We start from the raw sequence: 19,469 nt of genomic DNA on the forward strand, positions 1-19,469 counted from the left end.
TTTTAGATCATCACTGGCAGTGGTAAGCACAGTACTGATTTTTCTGGACCTACCTAATAATTTTAACTTCTCAGCATGCAATTGGCCTGGACAGTGTTTTTTTGCAGACTTTTTTTTTATTTTTATTCTTCATAGCAACCTTGTATCTTGAAGAGTATGGGCTAGGTTGTAAAATGTGTGTTATTGTAGCTGAATAGGTGCCCAGGGTACATAATCATTCAATACAGCAAGCTAGAATTAGAAGTGAAATATAAACATGTATTTCCTTTGTGAAGTAGAGAAAGAAGTTGCATTTCTTAAGGTCTGGTACAAAGAAGAGTCAATCCTCCCTTGCCTTTCCCCTCATACCCCTTCTGCAGGCAGAAGATGGAGAGGTCCTGCCAGCAATGCTGTGAGTAGTTTGATGCTGTAGCTCTTTCTCAGTAATGTGCATTGCAGAATAAAGGACAAGCTACACTGGCCTCAATATTGCAGGGTAGCTCACATTGGTTCATCTGATACAGGCTATGTCAAGTTAAATGAAATCCTCAGCTGCTTCTCTTAATTCCCAGGTCACTGGGGCAATGCTGTACTTTCACAAGACGTGAACTGAACTCTAACCCAGACAAACTCAGTTTATAATAACTCCAAAAGCATGTATTGAATATCTTGCTGTGTTCCAGTATCATAGGTCAAAAATACAACCGAGTGCTAATTATGCTGTTTAATGCAAGCATTTCAAAAGTCTATTTCTAACCTTTTTTTATTGGTTTCACATTTTCTTATTCTATTAGCAGCCCATTTTCTGCTCCCTTCCCTCCCTGTTTGACATTTCAGAACAAATAACGAAGCAGTTTTTAAGTGCATACGCATTTCCTCTAGGAAATCAGGGCTTGAGCACACACATTGGTCGTTGCATGCATGCTGATGAAGCATGCATAAAAATATGTCTGCCTTTGCTTGCATACATGCCAAAGTCTGACCTTCTGTGCTTTGAACTCTTGCTCCAAAACGCAAATGCATAATTCAAGAGGACTGAAGCAGAATAGTGTTGAGCGTAACTTCTGGGTACATGGTTCCCATAGCAAACTACACAGGCTTGAATTACATTTCTAAACTGTCTGTGCAGCAGAGGATGTGGGTTCCTCAGCATGAGGACAAGGAAAATCAGTGCGCCCAACGGCCAGGGCAGTCTGCACGGGCCGGCAGACAAGCACTGAGGACTGTGTTCTTTCTGGAGAACTTCTCAGCTAAAGTGAGAACATTTACGTCCATGTGAATTTCAGATATGAAGGCAAAGTAGGTGGGAAAAACCACCTCTGTGGGTCTCAAAAGACTACATGCATGAGAGAAGCGCCATAATGAATCGCCTTTCCGAAGTAAGCCATTCTGGGTATGTGCCGAAGTGGAGCCTGTAGAAAAGTCTGTCAGATTCATGTACTGACAGGTGAGATGGTAGCTAAGCAAATGCTTTGGGGATAAGCAGGCTTGAATATTGCTTAGGTCTAATTAAGTCTAATATGTCTCATTCATTTCTTTCTGGCCCAGATGCTGGTAACACATTCAAGGGATACTGTTATGGTGCCAACCACAGTGTTGAATATAACTGAATTTATTTATTTATTAAGAATAAAAATAAATGTTCAAAGGTAAAGGCGGTAGCAATAAAGTCATTTTGTGTCTCATTATATTGTGAAGAAACGCAGCCCATCGTGCCACAGAAGAATGATGTTTAGGAGTCCAAATGTGTACACTACTGCTTATATGCATATTTGTTTTCCCTTCCTACACAGACACAGCCAGGATGATGTATAAAAAGACATGCCTACAGACTGGTAGCCTGTGACTGCTGGTGTACAGATTTTTCTTTTACTCTTCTGAGCATTTGTCCCATTTGGAAGTGTCATGGGAAATATTCTTCACATTGTTTTACAGCCCTCAGTAGCTGAAGAAAATGAGACTTTATTGCTGTAGAAAAAAACTCCACCCTGCCACAATTATTTAGCTGTGTGCGTGCATTCAGATGTTGATATGCCCTTATTATAACACAGATTTACTGACAGCTATGGCTACTGGGAGAAGCCTTGCTCCCCCTCAAATTATCAGCTAAATTTGCCTGCTTCCAAAGAACCAGGAATTCAATCAGTCATCACTGCCAACTCTGAAGGATATCACCAAAGTGCTGCTGGAAATGATGCAGAGCTATTTTGAGGGGATAGCTTAGAAAGATGTTTTCTTAAATACCATATTGCAAAATTGTATGAATTAGCCAAATGTGTCTTCCAGAATTCTCATAGCATTCATATGGAGCTTTTATTACTTTTGTAATTCACTCTTCACTGACTTCTCAGAAGTGCCATAAGATGTGTTGAAAACTTGTACAAAGGGCATCTTAGGAGGCACAAAGCAAAATCTTTCTACAACCCCCAGAATTTACTAAAGATTAATTTAATACAGTGAAAATTTCTTTCATACAGATGTGTTTCTATATAAAAAATAGACTTCACAGTTAGTGTGCTATAGCTCCTACAGCTGAGAAAAGTCTTTTCCAAGGTTCTAATATCTTTGGTGCCTTAGAAAATGTTCTCTCAAATTGTTCATTTGAATTTGGCCTAGATCATACAGTCCTTGGTAGTTTATTATAGTTTACTTCTCTCTTATTTTACTTAATTGGTTTGCATCTTCAGTGAAAAACATGTAATGAAGAATAAGAGTGATACACTCCAGCCTAATTTTGCAACATGCTTAGTACTAGCTACTAAATCTCTTTTTACTAAGGATACAGCTGACTGCTTTCCTATTTTGAATTAAATGATTTGTTTGTACACTTAATTTTCTTCAATCTCTTTTCATCAGCGGAAAAGTACTGATAAAGCACTAGTTGACCATTAGAAGATGGATGAAATAGAATGATGCATCTTCATTACTATCGTATTCTCTCTGAATTATTTTTTTTCCCTTGCAGGACAGTTCTGTTTACTCTGACCTCTGTAGTTGTACTTGTCATCACTACTGACTGGATCAGCTGGGACAAGCTGAATCGTGGATTTCTGCCAAGTGACGAGGTCTCAAGAGCCTTCTTGGCTTCTTTCATCTTGGTGTTTGACCTTCTTATTGTCATGCAGGTACACTGTCCTAATGTTTCATTCAAGCTGCTGAGGCTGCCTAGTAACTCTCTTTCCTCTAGAGCAAATGGTGTTTAGCTAAGACTACATAAATGTAAATAAATGTTTAGTTTGCAATCGCTATTAGCAGAGGCATTTTATAACACCATTCTCAGTGACTGCAAAAAGCCCACTGGCCTTTTATTGTGAAAACATTGCTGATTTCTCTTCTTAGACTGCCAGGTAAGAACTGCATGACTTTCCAAATTAGAAGGTGTTTTCTGCAAAAATGACATCAGAAAAAGAAATGGAAGCTAATTGTTTGGTAAATTTGAAGCTTCTGTTAGGAACATGAGAGAAATTTGGCCAAAAAAGAAAGAAGTACTTCCATATTTCAAGCATTTATGTTATTAGGTATACACACATTATAGCATTTTAATAGATGAAAATTAGTATTTGCTATTAAGATTCCACTTTCACATGAAGATTTCTTTACTTTGACGACAGGTCCTTGTACTGTAGTGTCTTCTGCCAGCAAGGTTAACTGGGGAGATGATTCCCTGTAGTCTGCCTGATGTCTGCTCCTTTGAATCTAGCTGTTAAGAAAGGAATCTGGGTCACAAGTATGTGGCCAAAAAAATTCCTTCATGTGATGCTGTGCTCTACCCTTTGCATTTGTCTGTGGTTTGAGCCTTGTGTGAATAACTCACCCAATGCTTTGTGAAGAATTAGGTCAGTTGGGCTGAGGCAAGGAAAAGGAGCATCGAAGGCCTGAGTGACTTTTGCTATTAGCCCTAGATATGTTAGACTATTGAACTGAAGTTCAGCAAAGAATTTGAGAAGAAATTATGGGTCCTTTCTCTCCAATATATTACTAACTAACTCTGCTAGCAAAGACCGTTTCTGAGACACTTAGTTCTCTTTAATGAGATATCTATTGCTTGAGTAATTATCATAGAGGTGACACTGTGGTGGCACTGAGAATTTATCACTGCTGTACTGTTTTTCTAGTAAGATTTCTGGTGCTTTCTTTTCTCTCCCTTTGCATTTTACATTTTTTTTGCTGTTTTGAAAAGATTCAAGAGAATGTCTAATAAATGATTGTACTTCACAGGGCTGTAATGAAAGCATGAATGAAAATACACGATGTATCAAGCTATACTGAATTTGATATTGTATGCAGGGTAGAGAAACAGAGTTGTCTTCATACCAAATAGTTATTAAATCATCCTTTCGACTTTGAAGTATGAAGTTCTAGTACTTTGACCTTGGCATTGCTGAATATCGGGAAGAATTTTATTTGAAACAGCCTGCCCTGAGTACTATTTCATGTTTTTACAACACAAAGCAAGAGGCTCTTTTTAATTGTATTTTCAACTGATGTTTGTGTGATGAAGTTATTTATTTATTTAAAGTTATTTGGACTGTGCAACTAAGTTGGCATGCTTTATTTACAGTGTAGTTCTAGCATCATTGCATTGCTACTGCAATAAAGTCAAGCTGAGACAGCAAAGTATTAAATCACAACTGAAGACCATCAGGATCATGATCCTTTGACTGAAGTATGCTTTAGAATTACATGTTTCTAGAAATTCTTTTCAATAGTGTTGTCTGTTTCACAATTTTTTTTTCTAACTTAACAAGCTTTACCAACAAACTGGTAAAATTAGAAAAAAAGAAAAAAAACCCCGCAATTTCTGTTTGAGGCTGATGCTAACTAAGAGCACAGATGAAGTCTCATCTAATTTTTGAGTACAGGCATTTTCTGTCCCTCTAAATGGTAGCATTAATACTGTGTTTAGCAACAAGAGAAAACCAATTGAGTTTGGAAACCCATTCGCAGTGCTGTGAAAAATAATCACATAATTGTAAAGGACAGCTTTGCCTTCTTAATATTATTATAATTTAATATTTATCTAAGTCCTATGTAGCACATAAGAAAGAAAGAAAGGACTGAGCGGTCCCTGCTCTGAAGAGCTATGTTTTTTCAATTAGACATAACCCAGGCAGACACGTGAAGAGGAGAACACAGGCAGCTGAACCTTATACAGACAGTTATACATGAGCGATGCTAACGGGTACGTGCACTTTTTAGCTTTGGTTTCCATCCTGCAACAAACCCTGGCTGCCTCCCAGCCCCACTCTCCTTCTAGTGTGCAAAGGCTCCTTTCAGTCCGAGCGATTCACCAAATATTCAGGGAATGGGTCAGGAAGAAAAGCACAGATGAGAGACAGAGTAGAAGACAGAGACTTGTGTCTGAAATGTAAATGTGAAAGTTATGGCCACAAAAATATTAAGACAATCTGAGAAAACAGGTCATGGAGAAGGTTGCAGGACTACAACAGGACCTCATGGATAGTGTGGCTGGCTTCTGGCTCAGGCTGTGTTCCTACCTCTTCTGCCAACCTCACTGTGACACATCACCACATCCACCCTCCTTGGAGTGAAGAAATGGACCCTGAGTGCCTGTTTTAGATGGCTGCTGCGTATACATCTCCACCTGATTTTAATCACTGTGTCTTTATAGTCAATGGAGAGATCAAGGTACAGTTAGGGTGCTTTTAAACATCTACAGTAGGATGAGATGCAGCAGGCCCTAGAGGTGCACGTTTCTCTCCACGGAGAACAAACAGACCCAACATGATGAGTTGAGAGGAACCATCCCTTAAGCCAGACTCAAAAGAAACGATATGAGGGTGGCATGGCTCGAGTCCAGAGCTGCAGCTCTGCAAGGATCCTGCTCAGCTATTTCCACAGCTGATCAAAGGGCCACAGTAGCATTTCTCTGATAGCATTTTATCAATGAGACTTCTTTAGAGCATGTCTGACTCTTACAAGCAGGGTGATCTCCACTTCTCCCACTGCTGCCTGGCCACGGTTTGAAAGGAATTTAGGTTTCACTGGGTCTAGGACAGCATATCAGAGACAATACCCATTTTAGGCTGTTTGAGAGGCAGCAGAGGGGTCTCTGTTCCAATCCTGGTTGTCAGGGCATTTTATCCAATGTAAATACAAACACTGATTTTTTTAAATACAGAGATTGCATATTTTCTCACTGAAAAACAACAGATCAAATTCAGTCCAATGCAGGTGAGCATTAGTTCATTTTAAAGGACATGTGCTTGCTTATAGTAAGAAAGTAAAAACTCTACAAGTTCGTTATTTTTTCCACAGTATGGAAGTGATGAAGTTAGTCATTTTCACAATGTGCTTAATTATGCCTGCCCTGATAATTGAGATGGCAAGATGCCAACATATGTATGTTTCTGGCACCTATAGCATTCACTGCTGTACATGCGCATCATTATATTTCTAGCCTTAGTTTCAGGCTGAGTGCAAGACCACACATATTAAAGCTGGATATGTAGTAACGCTATTATCATCTAATAGAACTTTTTACTATTTTAATGAAAAAATCACATATTTGGTTCTCTTTCGCAAAGCTGTAATGGAAAAGCTGTTAATTAGAGGAGTAAATATGAAAAATGAAACTATAATGCCACATTCCGAATACCTCTATTTGAGCAAGTAGACAGTAACTCATGCATTAGCCTATATACTGCGGGTTTTGGTTTGCGTTTTTTTGGTGTCATGTTCTTAGTGACTTTGGTAATGGGTAGGAGCCTGTGGTGGCTGGATTATTAAACCTCGTGTGTCCAGGGGAGATGAATTGTTTCATCTCTGTAGTATCTTTTGTGAGCGTTTACAGGTTTCTCCAGACTTCTGAAAGACTGTAGAGTATTTCGGCATCACTGTGGAGTTACACGCTGTAGCTACCTTGCTGAGCACTTTCCAAGTGCCGTGGTGTAAATTCTTGCAACTCTTAGGACTTACTGCAACTTTTTATCTGACAGTACAATCAGATACAATGTCTGAGTGATCTAAAAGTTACCTGAAAATACCATTTGATTCCAAAAGGAGAATTTATTCTTCAATAAACTGAAGAGTTCTATAGCGGCTGAGTGGAATAAACAGAAGCCAGGAAGCGCTTATGTCTAAGATTCTTTGAGAAAGCTCTTGTATGTGAATATTTAACCAAACTAGCAAAATAATCCCATTAATACCAAATGGGAATACTCTTATAAATAAAGAGAAAAGAATTTTGTCCTTCTGCATAACTTGAAAGAAATGAAGGTCAAAGAGAGTTAGATAATTAACAACATTCCTAATGCTGGATCTCTGCTTATGTAGGTATTAGGATATCAGCAGACAGATTTTTTTTTAATAATAAACATTTTTCAAATGTATTTTTCATAATATTTTTTGTATGTAAATTGCTTTAATATGTAACTGTAGATCACTCCTTGCTACTGCAGTTGAAAATCAACATATTTAATGGGTGGCCTGTCACTTCTTTTTTTGTTTTGTTTTCTGCAGAATGTCTGGTCTTCTGTCTTTGGTAGAGTTTTAATAAGAAAATTAGACAAACAGATTGAAGAAAATCTGTATTAGGCTCTCCTGTGTTTTTTCTTCTAGTTCTTCATAATTCCCTGAAAAAAAATAGTTAATTTAGCTTAACTTTGTAATGCTAACTATGTTTCGTATGTGTCATTGTTAAACAGTAACAGAAACATTAGCAGCAAAATGGAACAGACTCTGGTCTTGTTAACAAATACATAAAGTGGGGACAGTTCCATTTATTTTCAGTTTTACACTGATGGAGAGGCTGTTTTGGTTAAAATCTAGTATGATATGTGAGCACATTAAAAAACACCACCCACAACATCAAGTGCATGGAAGAAGATACAATTTGCTTGAATAGTTAAAGTAAACAACAGAGTAGAAATACGGTCTTGTCCACACAAAGTGGGTAAAGACTTGGTTTTTAGAGGGTTTTTTTTTAAGAAAATCTATTTAACTTTGCAAACGTAGTTTGATTGTAACTTTTAACTGGATTTACACTCAGTAATTTGATAGAATTAATTTACATGTATGCAGACGAGAGGAGAATCCTGATTTATACTTTAAGCAGAATACACAGGTATAGTAGTTTTCCTTTGAAACAGATAAGCAAGAAATGATTTTGTGTTCATAGACAAAGCAGGATTTACAAAATAATTTGTCATTCCTGTCAGAGTAGATCTTCTCAGCTGTGCATTTGATTCGAGTGCTATAGAAATTTTTTTGTTTCCTAACAACCAACAGCAAAAAGTACTGATGTATAATTTGTTTCCAAGGAAGTTACCAAACTTTGAATGAAAATGTCCTTCTAAAAACCTCCCATTCAGCACAACAACTTCTGAAGAAGTGAGCACTTGAATGTCAGGGTACTTTACCTCATACTTTTGCTGGGTTTTGTAACATTTGAAAACACAATAATAAAATACAAGTCAAAACCCGTGAGGAACATCTGTGTTAGTGAAGTTAGCAAACAACTTTTGCATCATCTCTGACATTCAGGATTTCTGTATGTGAGGGGTCACTATGGTTTTTTATTCAAGTACTACTTGCCCTTTTAAGATAGGAACCTAGCCATAAGGGCAAGTGACCAGTGACAGGTTTTTCAGAGGAGTCAGGATAGATGGGAATTCACCTTTAATAAAACTGACAGCAGATCCAGCTCCATTACTGGTGTCCCCAGCCATTACCATATGGCAAGGTTTCACAGGGAGGAGCCATATACCCTGGACTACTTTTTTCAGATATTATGTGGAGTGTTTCATTCCACTCAGAGTACATTGCTCTTCACTAGCAGATTTTAGACATGCCTGTCAAATGGTATTACAAAAATGGATAAGCATTTTGAACACACATTTGTACTCAGCTAGTTGTGCAATGTTTGCTGAAGAACCCTACTGTGAGGGTTGGCTCTGTGGTACTGTACCTCCCATGGCCTGCAGATCTCTGAAGAAGAAGAGGACAAGTTCAAGTGAGGTAACTTTGGGAGAAACCTTTCTGTAGCAAGTAATAGATTTTCCTTCCTGCAAAGTCTCTCATATAGGAAAAACTTTCCCCTCTCCTTTTGTCTGTTCTACATCCTCATCCTTCTATGGATCATGGAAATGTTCCTTATTAGCACTGATGTAAAACATTCAAAAATAATCCTGAAAAATAAAAGTGAATTAGAAGGACTAGAAGGGAACAATTGTTGATCTACAGCTTTGCTTTATTTGAACTTACTACGAATTCAAGTGACAGACCTGAGTACATTTCTAAACACCGTTTAACCAGCAAAATGATAATGTTTCTCATGCCAGTATTGGCACCATGGCATTTCTTTCTAGTGGGTCAGACACAGGTCTTTCTTGCCTATCCTTTTAGAATCATAGAATCATAGAATAGTTTGGGCTGGAAGGGACCTTTAAAGGTCATCTAGTCCAACCCCCCTGCAATGAACAGGGACATCTTCAACTAGATCAGGTTGCTCAGAGCCCCATCCAACCTCACCTTGAATGTTTCCAGGGATGGGGCATCCACCACCTCTCTGGGCAACCTGTGCCAGTGTTTCACCACCCTCAGCGTAAAAAATATCTTCCTTATATCTAGCCTAAATCTACCCCCCTTTAGTTTAAAGCCATTCCCCCTTGTCCTGTCGCAACAGGCCCTGCTAAAAAGTTTGCCGCCATCTTTTTTATAAGCCCCCTTTAAGTACTGATAGGCTGCAATAAGGTCTCCCCAAAGCCTTCTCTTCTCCAGGCTGAACAACCCCAACTCTCTCAGCCTTTCCTCATAGGAGAGGTGTTCCATCCCCCTGATCATTTTTGTGGCCCTCCTCTGGACCTGCTCCAACAGGTCCGTGTCTTTCTTATGCTGAGGGCTCCAGAGCTGGACGCAGTACTCCAGGTGGGGTCTCACCAGAGCAGAGCAGAGGGGCAGAATCACCTCCCTTGACCTGCTGGCCACACTTCTTTTGATGCAGCCCAGGACACGATTGGCCTTCTGGGCTACGAGTGCACATTGCTGGCTCATGTCCAGCTTTTCATCCACCAGTACCCCCAAGTCCTTCTCAGCAGGGCTGCTCTCAATCCTTTCATCCCCCAGCCTGTATTGATACCGGGGGTTGCCCCAACCCAGGTGCAGGACCTTGCACTTGGCCTTGTTAAACCTCATGAGGTTCACACGGGCCCACTTCTTGATCTTGTCCAGGTCCCTCTGGATGGCATCCTGTCCCTCTGGCGTGTCAACCGCACCACTGAGCTTGGTGTCATCTGCAAAGTTGCTGAGGGTGCACTCGATCCCACTGTCTATGTCATTGATGAAGATATTAAACAGGACCAGTTCCAATACGGACCCCTGTGGGACGCCACTCATCACCAGTCTCCATCTGGACATTGAGCCGTTGACCACTACCCTCTGGATGCGACCATCTAACCAATTCCTCACCCATCGGACAGTCCACCCATCAAATCCATACCTCTCCAGGTTAGAGAGAAGGATCTTGTGGGGGACCGTGTCAAAGGCCTTACAGAGGTCCAGATAGACGACATCTGTAGCCCTTCCCATGTCCACTGATGTAGTCACTCCATCACAGAAGGCCACTAGGTTAGTCAGGCAGGACTTGCCCTTGGTGAAGCCATGCTGGCTGTCTCGAATCACCTCCCTGTCCTCCATGTGCCTTAGCATAGCTTCTAGCAGGTTCTGCTCCATGATCTTCCCAGGCACAGAGGTGAGACTGACTGGCCGGTAGTTCCCCGGGTCTTCCTTTTTTCCCTTTTTAAAAATGGGGGTTATGTTTCCCCTTTTCCAGTCGGCGGGAACTTCTCCAGACTACCACAACTTCTCAAATATGATGGATAGTGGCTTAGCAACTTCATCCGCCAGTTCCTTCAGAACCCGCGGATGGATCTCATCGGGTCCCATGGACGTGTGCACCTTCAGGTGCCTTAGATGGTCTCGAACCTGATGTTCTCCCACAGTGGGCGGCTCTTCATTCTCCCAGTCCCCGCCTTTGCCTTCTGCGGCTTGGGCGGTGAGGCTCGAGCACTTGCCGGTGAAGACCGAGGCAAAAAAGTCATTGAGTACCTCCGCCTCCTCCGTGTCACAGGTAACCAGGTCTCCTGTTTTATTCTGGAAGGGGCCCACATTTTCCCTCGTCTTCCTTTTATCCCCAACGTACCTATAGAAGCTTTTCTTGTTGCCCTTGATGTCCCTGGCCAGATTTAATTCTATCAGGGCTTTAGCTTTCCTAACCTGATCCCTGGCTGCTTGGGCAATTTCTCTGTATTCCTCCCAGGCTACCTGTCCTTGCTTCCACCCTCTGTAGGCTTCCTTCTTGTGTTTGAGTTTGTCCAGGAGCTCCTTGTTCATCCATGCAGGCCTCCTGGTGTTTTTGCCTGACTTCCTCTTTGTTGGGATGCATCGCTCCTGAGCTTGAAGGAGGTGATCCTTGAATATACCCAGCTTTCCTGGGCCCCTCTTCCCTCCAGGGCTTTGTCCCATCCATGGCACTCTACCAAGCAGATCCCTGAAGAGGACAAAGTCTGCTCTCCTGAAGTCCAGGGTAGTGAGCTTGCTGTGCGCCCTCCTCGGTGCCCTAAGGATCTTGAACTCCACCATTTCGTGCTCACTGCAGCCCAGGCTGCCCTTGAGCTTCACATTCCCCACCAGCCCCTCCTTGTTGGTGAGAACAAGGTCCAGCATAGCACTTCTCCTCATTGGCTCCTCTACCACTTGGAGAAGGAAGTTATCATCAACGCATTCCAGGAACCTCCTGGATTGCTTATGCCCTGCCATGTTGTCCCTCCAACAGATATCAGGGTGGTTGAAGTCACCCATGAGGACCAGGGCTTGTGAGCTTGAGGCTGCTCCTACCTGTCTATAGAGGGCCTCATCTGCTCGGTCTTCCTGGTCAGGTGGCCTGTAGCAGACCCCCACCATAATGTCACCTGTCCCTGCCTTCCCTTTAATTCTGACCCATAAGCTCTTGGTCGGCTCCTCATCCATCCCCAGGCAGAGCTCCATGCACTCCAGCTGGTCATTGACATAGAGGGCGACACCCCCTCTTCGTCTCCCCTGCCTGTCCTTCCTAAAGAGCCTGTATCCCTCCATCCCAACACTCCAATCATAGGAGCCATCCCACCACATCTCCATGATGCCAATAAGGTCATAGCCCTGCAGGTGTGCGCACGTCTCTAACTCTTTATTTGCCATGCTACGTGCATTTGCCTAGAGGCATTTAAGTTGGGCCCCCGATGAAGCTGTCTTACTGGCTGGAGTTCCTCTGTGCTGCTCTTCAGGTGCTCTCCTGCTGACCTGTGTTCCTTCTCCAGGCTCTGGGCATCTATTGCTGGCCCTGGCATCAAACTGGTAGGAGTGGGATGGATTGAGGTTCCCCTCCCCCGGCATCTCTAGTTTAAAGCCCTCTTCACCAGCTTGGCAAGCCTATGACTGAAGATGCTCTTCCCCTTCTCTGACAGATGGACCCCGTCAGCCCCCAGTAGACCAGGTTTCTCAAAGCGAGTCCCATGGTCTAAATAGCTGAACCCCTGGCTGTGGCACCAGTCCCGTAACCATTTGTTGACTCGCCAGATTCGTCTGGCCCTTTCAAACCCCTTCCCTTTGACCGGCAGGATTGATGAAAAAACTACCTGCGCTCCTGAGTCCCTTACCACCGCTCCCAGGGCTCTGTAGTCCTTCTTGATAGTCCTCAGACTGCTCCTGGCTGTGTCACTGGTGCCCACGTGAAACAGCAGCAGCGGATAATAGTCAGTGGACTGTACGAGGCTTGGTAGCCTCTCGGTGACATCCCTGATGCAAGCCCCCAGTAAGCAGCACACCTCTCTAGAGAGTGCGTCCAGTCGGCAAATGGGTGCCTCCGTACCCCTCAGAAGAGAGTCGCCTACTACTATCACCCGTCGCCTTTTCTTAGTGGCGCTGGTTGTTATACGGGGGGCAGATCGGGCTGCATTACTCAGCTCCAGCGCTTCTCCTGGTGCGACAGGACTTTCCCCTTCAGCCTGCAGAGCGGTGAAGTGGTTCTGCAAGGGCACCTCAGGCTTCGGGGGAAATCTCTTCCTCCTGCTGGTCCTTGCCTTTGCAACCATCCATTCTTCTGCATTATTGGCCCTCCCACTCCCTTCTGCATGTGCCAGTGGGGGAGTTTTTGGCTGTTTGGCCGTGGGCTGCAGACTGCGCTTGGAACCAGCTATCTAGCTCCTTCTCCGCCTCCCTGATGTTACGTGGTCTTCTCACCGCCTCCTGCAGCTCAGCCACCTGCTGCAGGAGGTCCTCCACCTGGGCACACCTTTTGCAGGCAGGTCTGCTGCCTGTCCCTGCCCCAGGAGAGAGGTCTAGGCACTCCCTGCAGCCTGAGATCTGCACCGCAGCCTCTCCCTTCAGCAGTTCCGTCTGCGTGGAGGCATCGGCCACCGCTGGGGTAGGTGGTGCAGACCCCCCAGCTGGAGCCGCGGCCTTTACCTTCAGACGAGTGCCCACCATTCTGCCTTGAGGGTCAGGTAGGATGAGTGCCCTATTTTCTTGAATCTGCCTCCACAGCTGCTACTCATGGATTTATATCTGCATGGAATTTCTCAGTCCCAAAGTGCTTTGTTTTATTTCCCTGAGAGTCACTGGTTTGAGGGGTATCAAGTCTTTCTCCTTTCTGTTTTGAACACAGAACAGTAGCTCTCCTGAGCTCCATTTTCATCCATCCCATCAGACATCTGCTTTCTGTTAGCTTTCCTGTATCTTCTGTCTGTGACTGGTATCAAGGGAGTGGGTTATCTCCTGGCTATCGTGTACTGAGAGGGATAAGTTAGTGTGGTCCCAGAAATGGCCTGTTTGACAGCTCAGGAACAAGCAACTAGAAATGGAGTCAGCATCCCACAGAGTGAAATGTCCCTGTCCCTCTCCTGGCAGGGAAGTGAAGCTCTGAGGAACCAGTGCATGTGCATGTGCACCTCCACACCTCCTTCATGTTGTTGTTTTCTGTGGACAAGGCAAAGAGAATGGAAACGTACTATACTTATAAATCAGAGAATAAAATAATGCATTTGAAATCCACTGCTTTTATTTTGAAGGGAAATACCTTTTGAGTTTGATGGAAGTGTATGTAGTGTTTATGTAAAAGGGTGATGAGGGGGGAAAAGTACTACATTGTTATGTGTAATTAAAACCCAGAAGTTTCTGTTGGAATGTTTTCAAGATCCAGCTGGATGTATCAATTCCTTTTGAAAATCCCTGAAACATTCCTTCGCCCCCTTGCCAGAACCCACTATAAAGTACAGTTTATTTCTTCAACTCTTTCAGTTACTTTGAGACTAAGAAAATGATAAGCAAAATAATTTTCCCCTGAGAAAAGGTGGGTGTAGCTTGTCCCTTATTGCACATTATATACCCTACCTTTTTAATGAGCTGTCTGGTTTATACTGCAGTGTTTTCATTGTGGGCTCATCTAGTTTGATAACCTGCACCATCATTTTATGCTGTGGATTTTGTCAAACAAGACATGTGAAGTACAGTATTTTTAAGTACATTTTGTCCTTTACACTGGTTGTGAATGGTTAAACCTTACTTGGATGCATTGTATTTGTCTCAGGCATTATAGATTCAGCTGCAGGATTTGCTTCAGCTGCTGTAACTTGGTGTATTTGTGCTGACCTGAATGCTATTGTGCCAATTTATACTGGCTGAGGGCTGGGCCCTTTTTTTAGCTTTGTGACTCAGTTCTTCATTTGCTGAAAAGGAACAACTGTAGTTCTTTTCTTTCACTAGTTGTCTGAATGTCTGCTTAGCCCCTAAGGTGCTCAGAGAAGGATGCTGTCTGACTTGGTACAGCTTCTAGCATAATCAGGCACCAGTCCCAGCTGGAGCCTCTTGGCTCTGAGATGACTACACACAGAATGAATTAGCTGAAAAAGCTTCTCATTTGTCACAGTCGTTCCCTTTTACCCTGACAATGGGTACGTGCCATACATGTGACACTGAGGCCCTTTTGCAGTGCAGGTATTTGCCTGACATAATGAAGCAGTTCTCCAAAAGCAGACCTAGCATTTTCATACACTGCCCCCTGAAACCACCATATCCAACCCAAATGCACAAAAACCGTGGAATTCTAGGAACAAGAAAAGCTGAAAAATGTTTGCAAGTCTTTCACAGGACTATTTTCATCTTTAGTTGCAAGGAGAGTCTTTTCACAGATTCTGCTATAATCAGTGTGTGATAGGCTTTGTTGTTGTGGGATGCATGTCTGATGAGTGTTGCATTGCTTAAGATTCTATTGCAGTGACATATGTTGATGTAACAGTAATGGTGACATTCAGACAATTTCAACTCTCCACAACAATGCTCTAGAATATATTATTTAATTGTAGAAATCTGCTTTGTAATAAGCGTTGTTACACAGGTTTTTATCTAAAAATGAAAAATCTGAGATGAGATTGAACTGGTTCAGTTGTTTTCTAAGTGATAGAATTGCATGCAATTTGTACATGCAACCATGTGAGTTAAAAAAAGAAAGATAAACCTCAGTTTGCCATCACTAGATAGAGTGTTGCTTTAGGACAAGTTTTATGCCTATCCGTATCTTACATTTAGCTACATGGCATACTGAATTTACAGGACTTAGTGACACGTTGTACGTGGGCATACAGATCCACCTAGCAACAATACTGAGTTCAAGTAAGGAGAAGGAGCAAAACCAGCTCGGTTGCTCTTAATCAAACCTTAAGAGGGGAACGGAAACAAGAATATGCCTGATATTGTTGGTCTAACTGCATTATTTCTGCAAAGCTGATTGAATGGCAGTTGTTTATACTTCCTTGGAAAGTTTGAAGCCTGTTATATGAGACATTAACAAAAAGACATGCTTACTTTTATTGCCTTTGAGGTCTTCTAACGTGCTATAAAGCTGCTGCTTTTCTTTGTATAACAAAAGGGACATATGTAGTTAATCACTGAGTGTCTTGAGATACTGAGAACATTAGATATTTTCGCATCTGTTAGAATCAGACTTTGTTAAACCCGTCAATAAGTAATTCATTCTCATATGTGTAGAGGAGGGGAAGTATTCCCTAGTGCTTTCAGTGATTTGAAATTATAGTTGCAACGGTTTCTGATTTTGAACTAACATTTAATTACTCAGCTCTATTGTGTTTGGCATCATGTCCCCGTGGGTCATAGGTGTTGTGTAAGTGTGGCCTTAAGTCAACCAGGCTTCTAGTCTCCTACAGGTCAGAAGCTAAGAAGTTTCTCTTTTCTGGAATCTGATCATGTTTGCCTGCCCGTCCTGTAATGCTCATTACGGAGAGGAGATTCCCCAGCATAACACTTACCCGATCTGACAGATAGATCGGGGACCAGCACTGCATGACACAGTGTGAATCTGTGTTTCCCACCAGAGCAGCGAAGCAACTAAGTCAACATGCCTATAGAGTCTCCCAAATAGTCTCAGTAGTGCGCTGCAGCTGACTTTGGACTGTACTATGTTGTGGCTGGTCCCCAAATAATTAACCTTTTCTCCATCTCTTCCTAGTACCTAGATAGTATTTGCAAGATAATTTTTCATTACGATTCCTTAGAGCCCTTCATGAGCCAACGGGTGCTGTAGGTGCATTAACACATTGTCGCTATTGTTGAAATGGTACAAACAGAGACAAAAAACAATGTTAATCAAACTGGGAAAGAGCTATATTTTACACCTCCCTCCCCCAACACTTGTTTGATTGCTGCAGTAGCCAGTAATGTGGAACTTATCTTGATACCTCTGAAGCCAGAATGACACAGCCTCAGGTGGTATGTGATGAGTACAGCTGGCTCCGTATGCCTTCATGCCCCACTTTGTTAGCAGGGAGGACAGCCGCAGGCATGGAGGGGACTGTCCATTATCAACCAGTGCAAGGCGGAGCTGTCAGGAGCTCTGAACTCGGTTACAGCAGGCACTGAATCCATTTCTCCCTGGATGAAGATGGGCGAATTAAAGAGCCACTTTCAGGACTGGCTCTGAGCAGGGCAGTCCATGTCCTAAGGCAGCAGGTTGCTGGGAGCGGTTTGAAGCACTCACGAGGGCCGTAAGGGAGAGAGGGGCCCGGGTCCCGCAGCCATGGCTGCAGCTCCGTGCCTGGCCACTTCCAGCTTGAAGCAGCCGTTTGCAAGCAGTTCCCTGTCTCTGAAGAAAGACCATGGTGGTATCCGGCTGGTCCTGCCATGCAGGGTAGCACGGCAGTGGGGAGAAGGACTTGAAACTGGCTTGATCCCCTGAAATCCTCTCCCTCCATCCAGCAACACTGTACGCGTGCACCAGTGGCACAGAGGTAGGCACAGAGCAAAGGCAGATGTTGGTGGTGGAGCCCCACTCCCGTGATGAAGTACTCACGTGGTTTCAGTGACCCAAGCCTAGCAGAGCTGCTTTTCTGCTGCAGCCAGCCAAATTTGTCTTGCACCTTCAAGAAGCTTTTATTCTGTCCTGGCCAACTCTGTTTCCATCTCTTCTTCAACAACCATAGAAGCCTATGGAGCACTGTGTTTCTCAGTGCATTTATGGCTTGTGCTCCCCCCCCCCCCCCCCCCCCCCATTAATTATGTGATACAGTAATCCAGAAGACTGCACTGTAGCTGTTCTGGCTGGTACTGGTCATTTCGGGCTGTGATTTTATTCCATCTTTCAGGAAAGACGTTGTAGCTCTTCCTTTCATACAAAACCAGCTTCGATTTCACTCTCCATCAGTTCTAAGTGAGCTCTGCTATGATGTTGTTTCCCACATCAGGTACCACACAAGGAATTAAATGATGGAAATCTGTGGCTAGGCAATCCATTTTATCGCCTGTAGATGAAAATGAGAAAACAGTGTACATCTCTTTCTAATGTATCTCACTATGGATTTAAGGATATAATCCCATAATCCTCCTTGGATGGCTCTTTGCTTTTAGTTTCTCTCAGGTGGTCTTTGGGCTCGACTATATACAATGTGCAGCACGCATTAGGTTTATAATGAAATTCCATTCCACTTCAGAACTGTGTGCCCAAAGTGGAGAAACAAACAATCCTCAACAGCAGCAGTGATCCCATGTACAGCACACAATCTGTTTAGGAGTAGGTGGCAGAAAAGAAGTGATTAAGTGATCTGCTTTATCAGGCAGCCAGAGTTAGAGGAAGCCAACACTGTTGTCCCATCTCGAGTCTGCAACTGTACTTTTTGATGGCCCTGATTCGGCCCGCTTTCTGCAGGCTGTGTGTCAGAGAAGGCTGCTCAGACTGTCCAGACTGCACCCTGCAGCATTTCTGAAGGCAGCCTGCTTGGTGCTGCACCAGCCACCTGCAGCTGCCGCCTCCCAGGCAAGAGCTGCAGCGTATTCTTTTGGCTGCAAGTTGGTACTTTTCTCCTGACCTTAAGTTGTGAAGCAACAGCTACATCTTGTGAATGAATGGTAAATACCCTTGGGGATGTTTCTGGCATCTGGGCCAAACTATTACTGCACTAGTCTAAATTATACAAACTTCTGCTATTCCTCAAGGTCAGGCTGCAAAGATTTGCATATCTGGACAAAGTGTTCCAAATACAGGGGATGAGAGAAAGAAAAGCATCACACAAACAAGCCTAATATCAAAAATGAGCAGATGATTATTTAAGCAACACAAACACAGTTACACATTAAAAATGGTGTTAAAAAAGAGACACTACTACTAAGGCTGCAGAGTCATGCATTCAGAAGTTAGGAGATGCCAGAATTAAGGTCACCATTATAAACTTTTCATCCCTATTGTGTGCATGCATTATGACACAATCTTTAATTATCTGTTCACATCCCATTTTTCCACAGGACCTGTGTCTCGCTTGCTGCACTGGATGAGTGGTGTTCACTTAATGAGAAGCTACTTAATATTTTGGTTTACCCTTTCTGTGCAGCGTGTAGCCCCAGGTCTTACTTACTGCACACTATTGAAGCCTTGATATGAAAATGAAAGCATTCATTTCCTCATGGGCTTATTTGTGACACTCATCACTACTTCCTAAGGGCTTTTCAAGCATTAATGTATTTATCTTCACAATAGCCTTCACAATAGGAGTATTATTGTCCATTATTGTCCACTTTTTATACTGAGGCACAAAGAAATTAAAGTTAAAGTGTCCCTAATTTGAGATGTCTGAGGACATTTTTATGAAAATTTATATTATTACCCATCTTTTAGCTGAGCAGTTACCTAATTGGGGGAGGAGAGTCTAGCGTATTATTTAATTAGGAGCAGACAGAGCCACATATTTACTTGATGTAATCTTATGTATTATTATACTGACAGCCCTATTTCCCTTGTAGAATTCAAATGCTTGTAAAAGCAGTTTCTTTGCTTGTTTTGAGTGATGGCTATAACTGTGTCATATATTTAGCTCCATAAAAAAGACTGGTTACTTTTTACGCTGATTTTAAAGGAGTACAGGACAGTTCTATCTAGGTAGTGCTATGCACTACAGGACTCTTGCTACCCCTACGGATATTTTGTCAGCCCTTTC

General features: G+C 42.9%; 1 protein-coding gene across 4 annotated transcripts in view; it reads left to right on the top strand.

Annotated features, from left to right (window-relative positions):
• TMEM117 (transmembrane protein 117) overlaps nucleotides 1-19,469 on the top strand; it is a 230,294-nt gene that overhangs the window by 176,823 nt on the left and 34,002 nt on the right. For all 4 annotated transcript variants that reach the window (XM_076331658.1, XM_076331685.1, XM_076331676.1 and 1 more), the window contains one exon: nucleotides 2,945-3,104. In XM_076331658.1, the coding sequence (XP_076187773.1) occupies nucleotides 2,945-3,104 (160 nt within the window). The remainder of the gene's footprint in view (nucleotides 1-2,944; nucleotides 3,105-19,469) is intronic.

Source organism: Aptenodytes patagonicus, chromosome 1 (genome assembly GCF_965638725.1).
Source record: "Aptenodytes patagonicus chromosome 1, bAptPat1.pri.cur, whole genome shotgun sequence".
Classification (NCBI taxonomy): domain Eukaryota; kingdom Metazoa; phylum Chordata; class Aves; order Sphenisciformes; family Spheniscidae; genus Aptenodytes; species Aptenodytes patagonicus.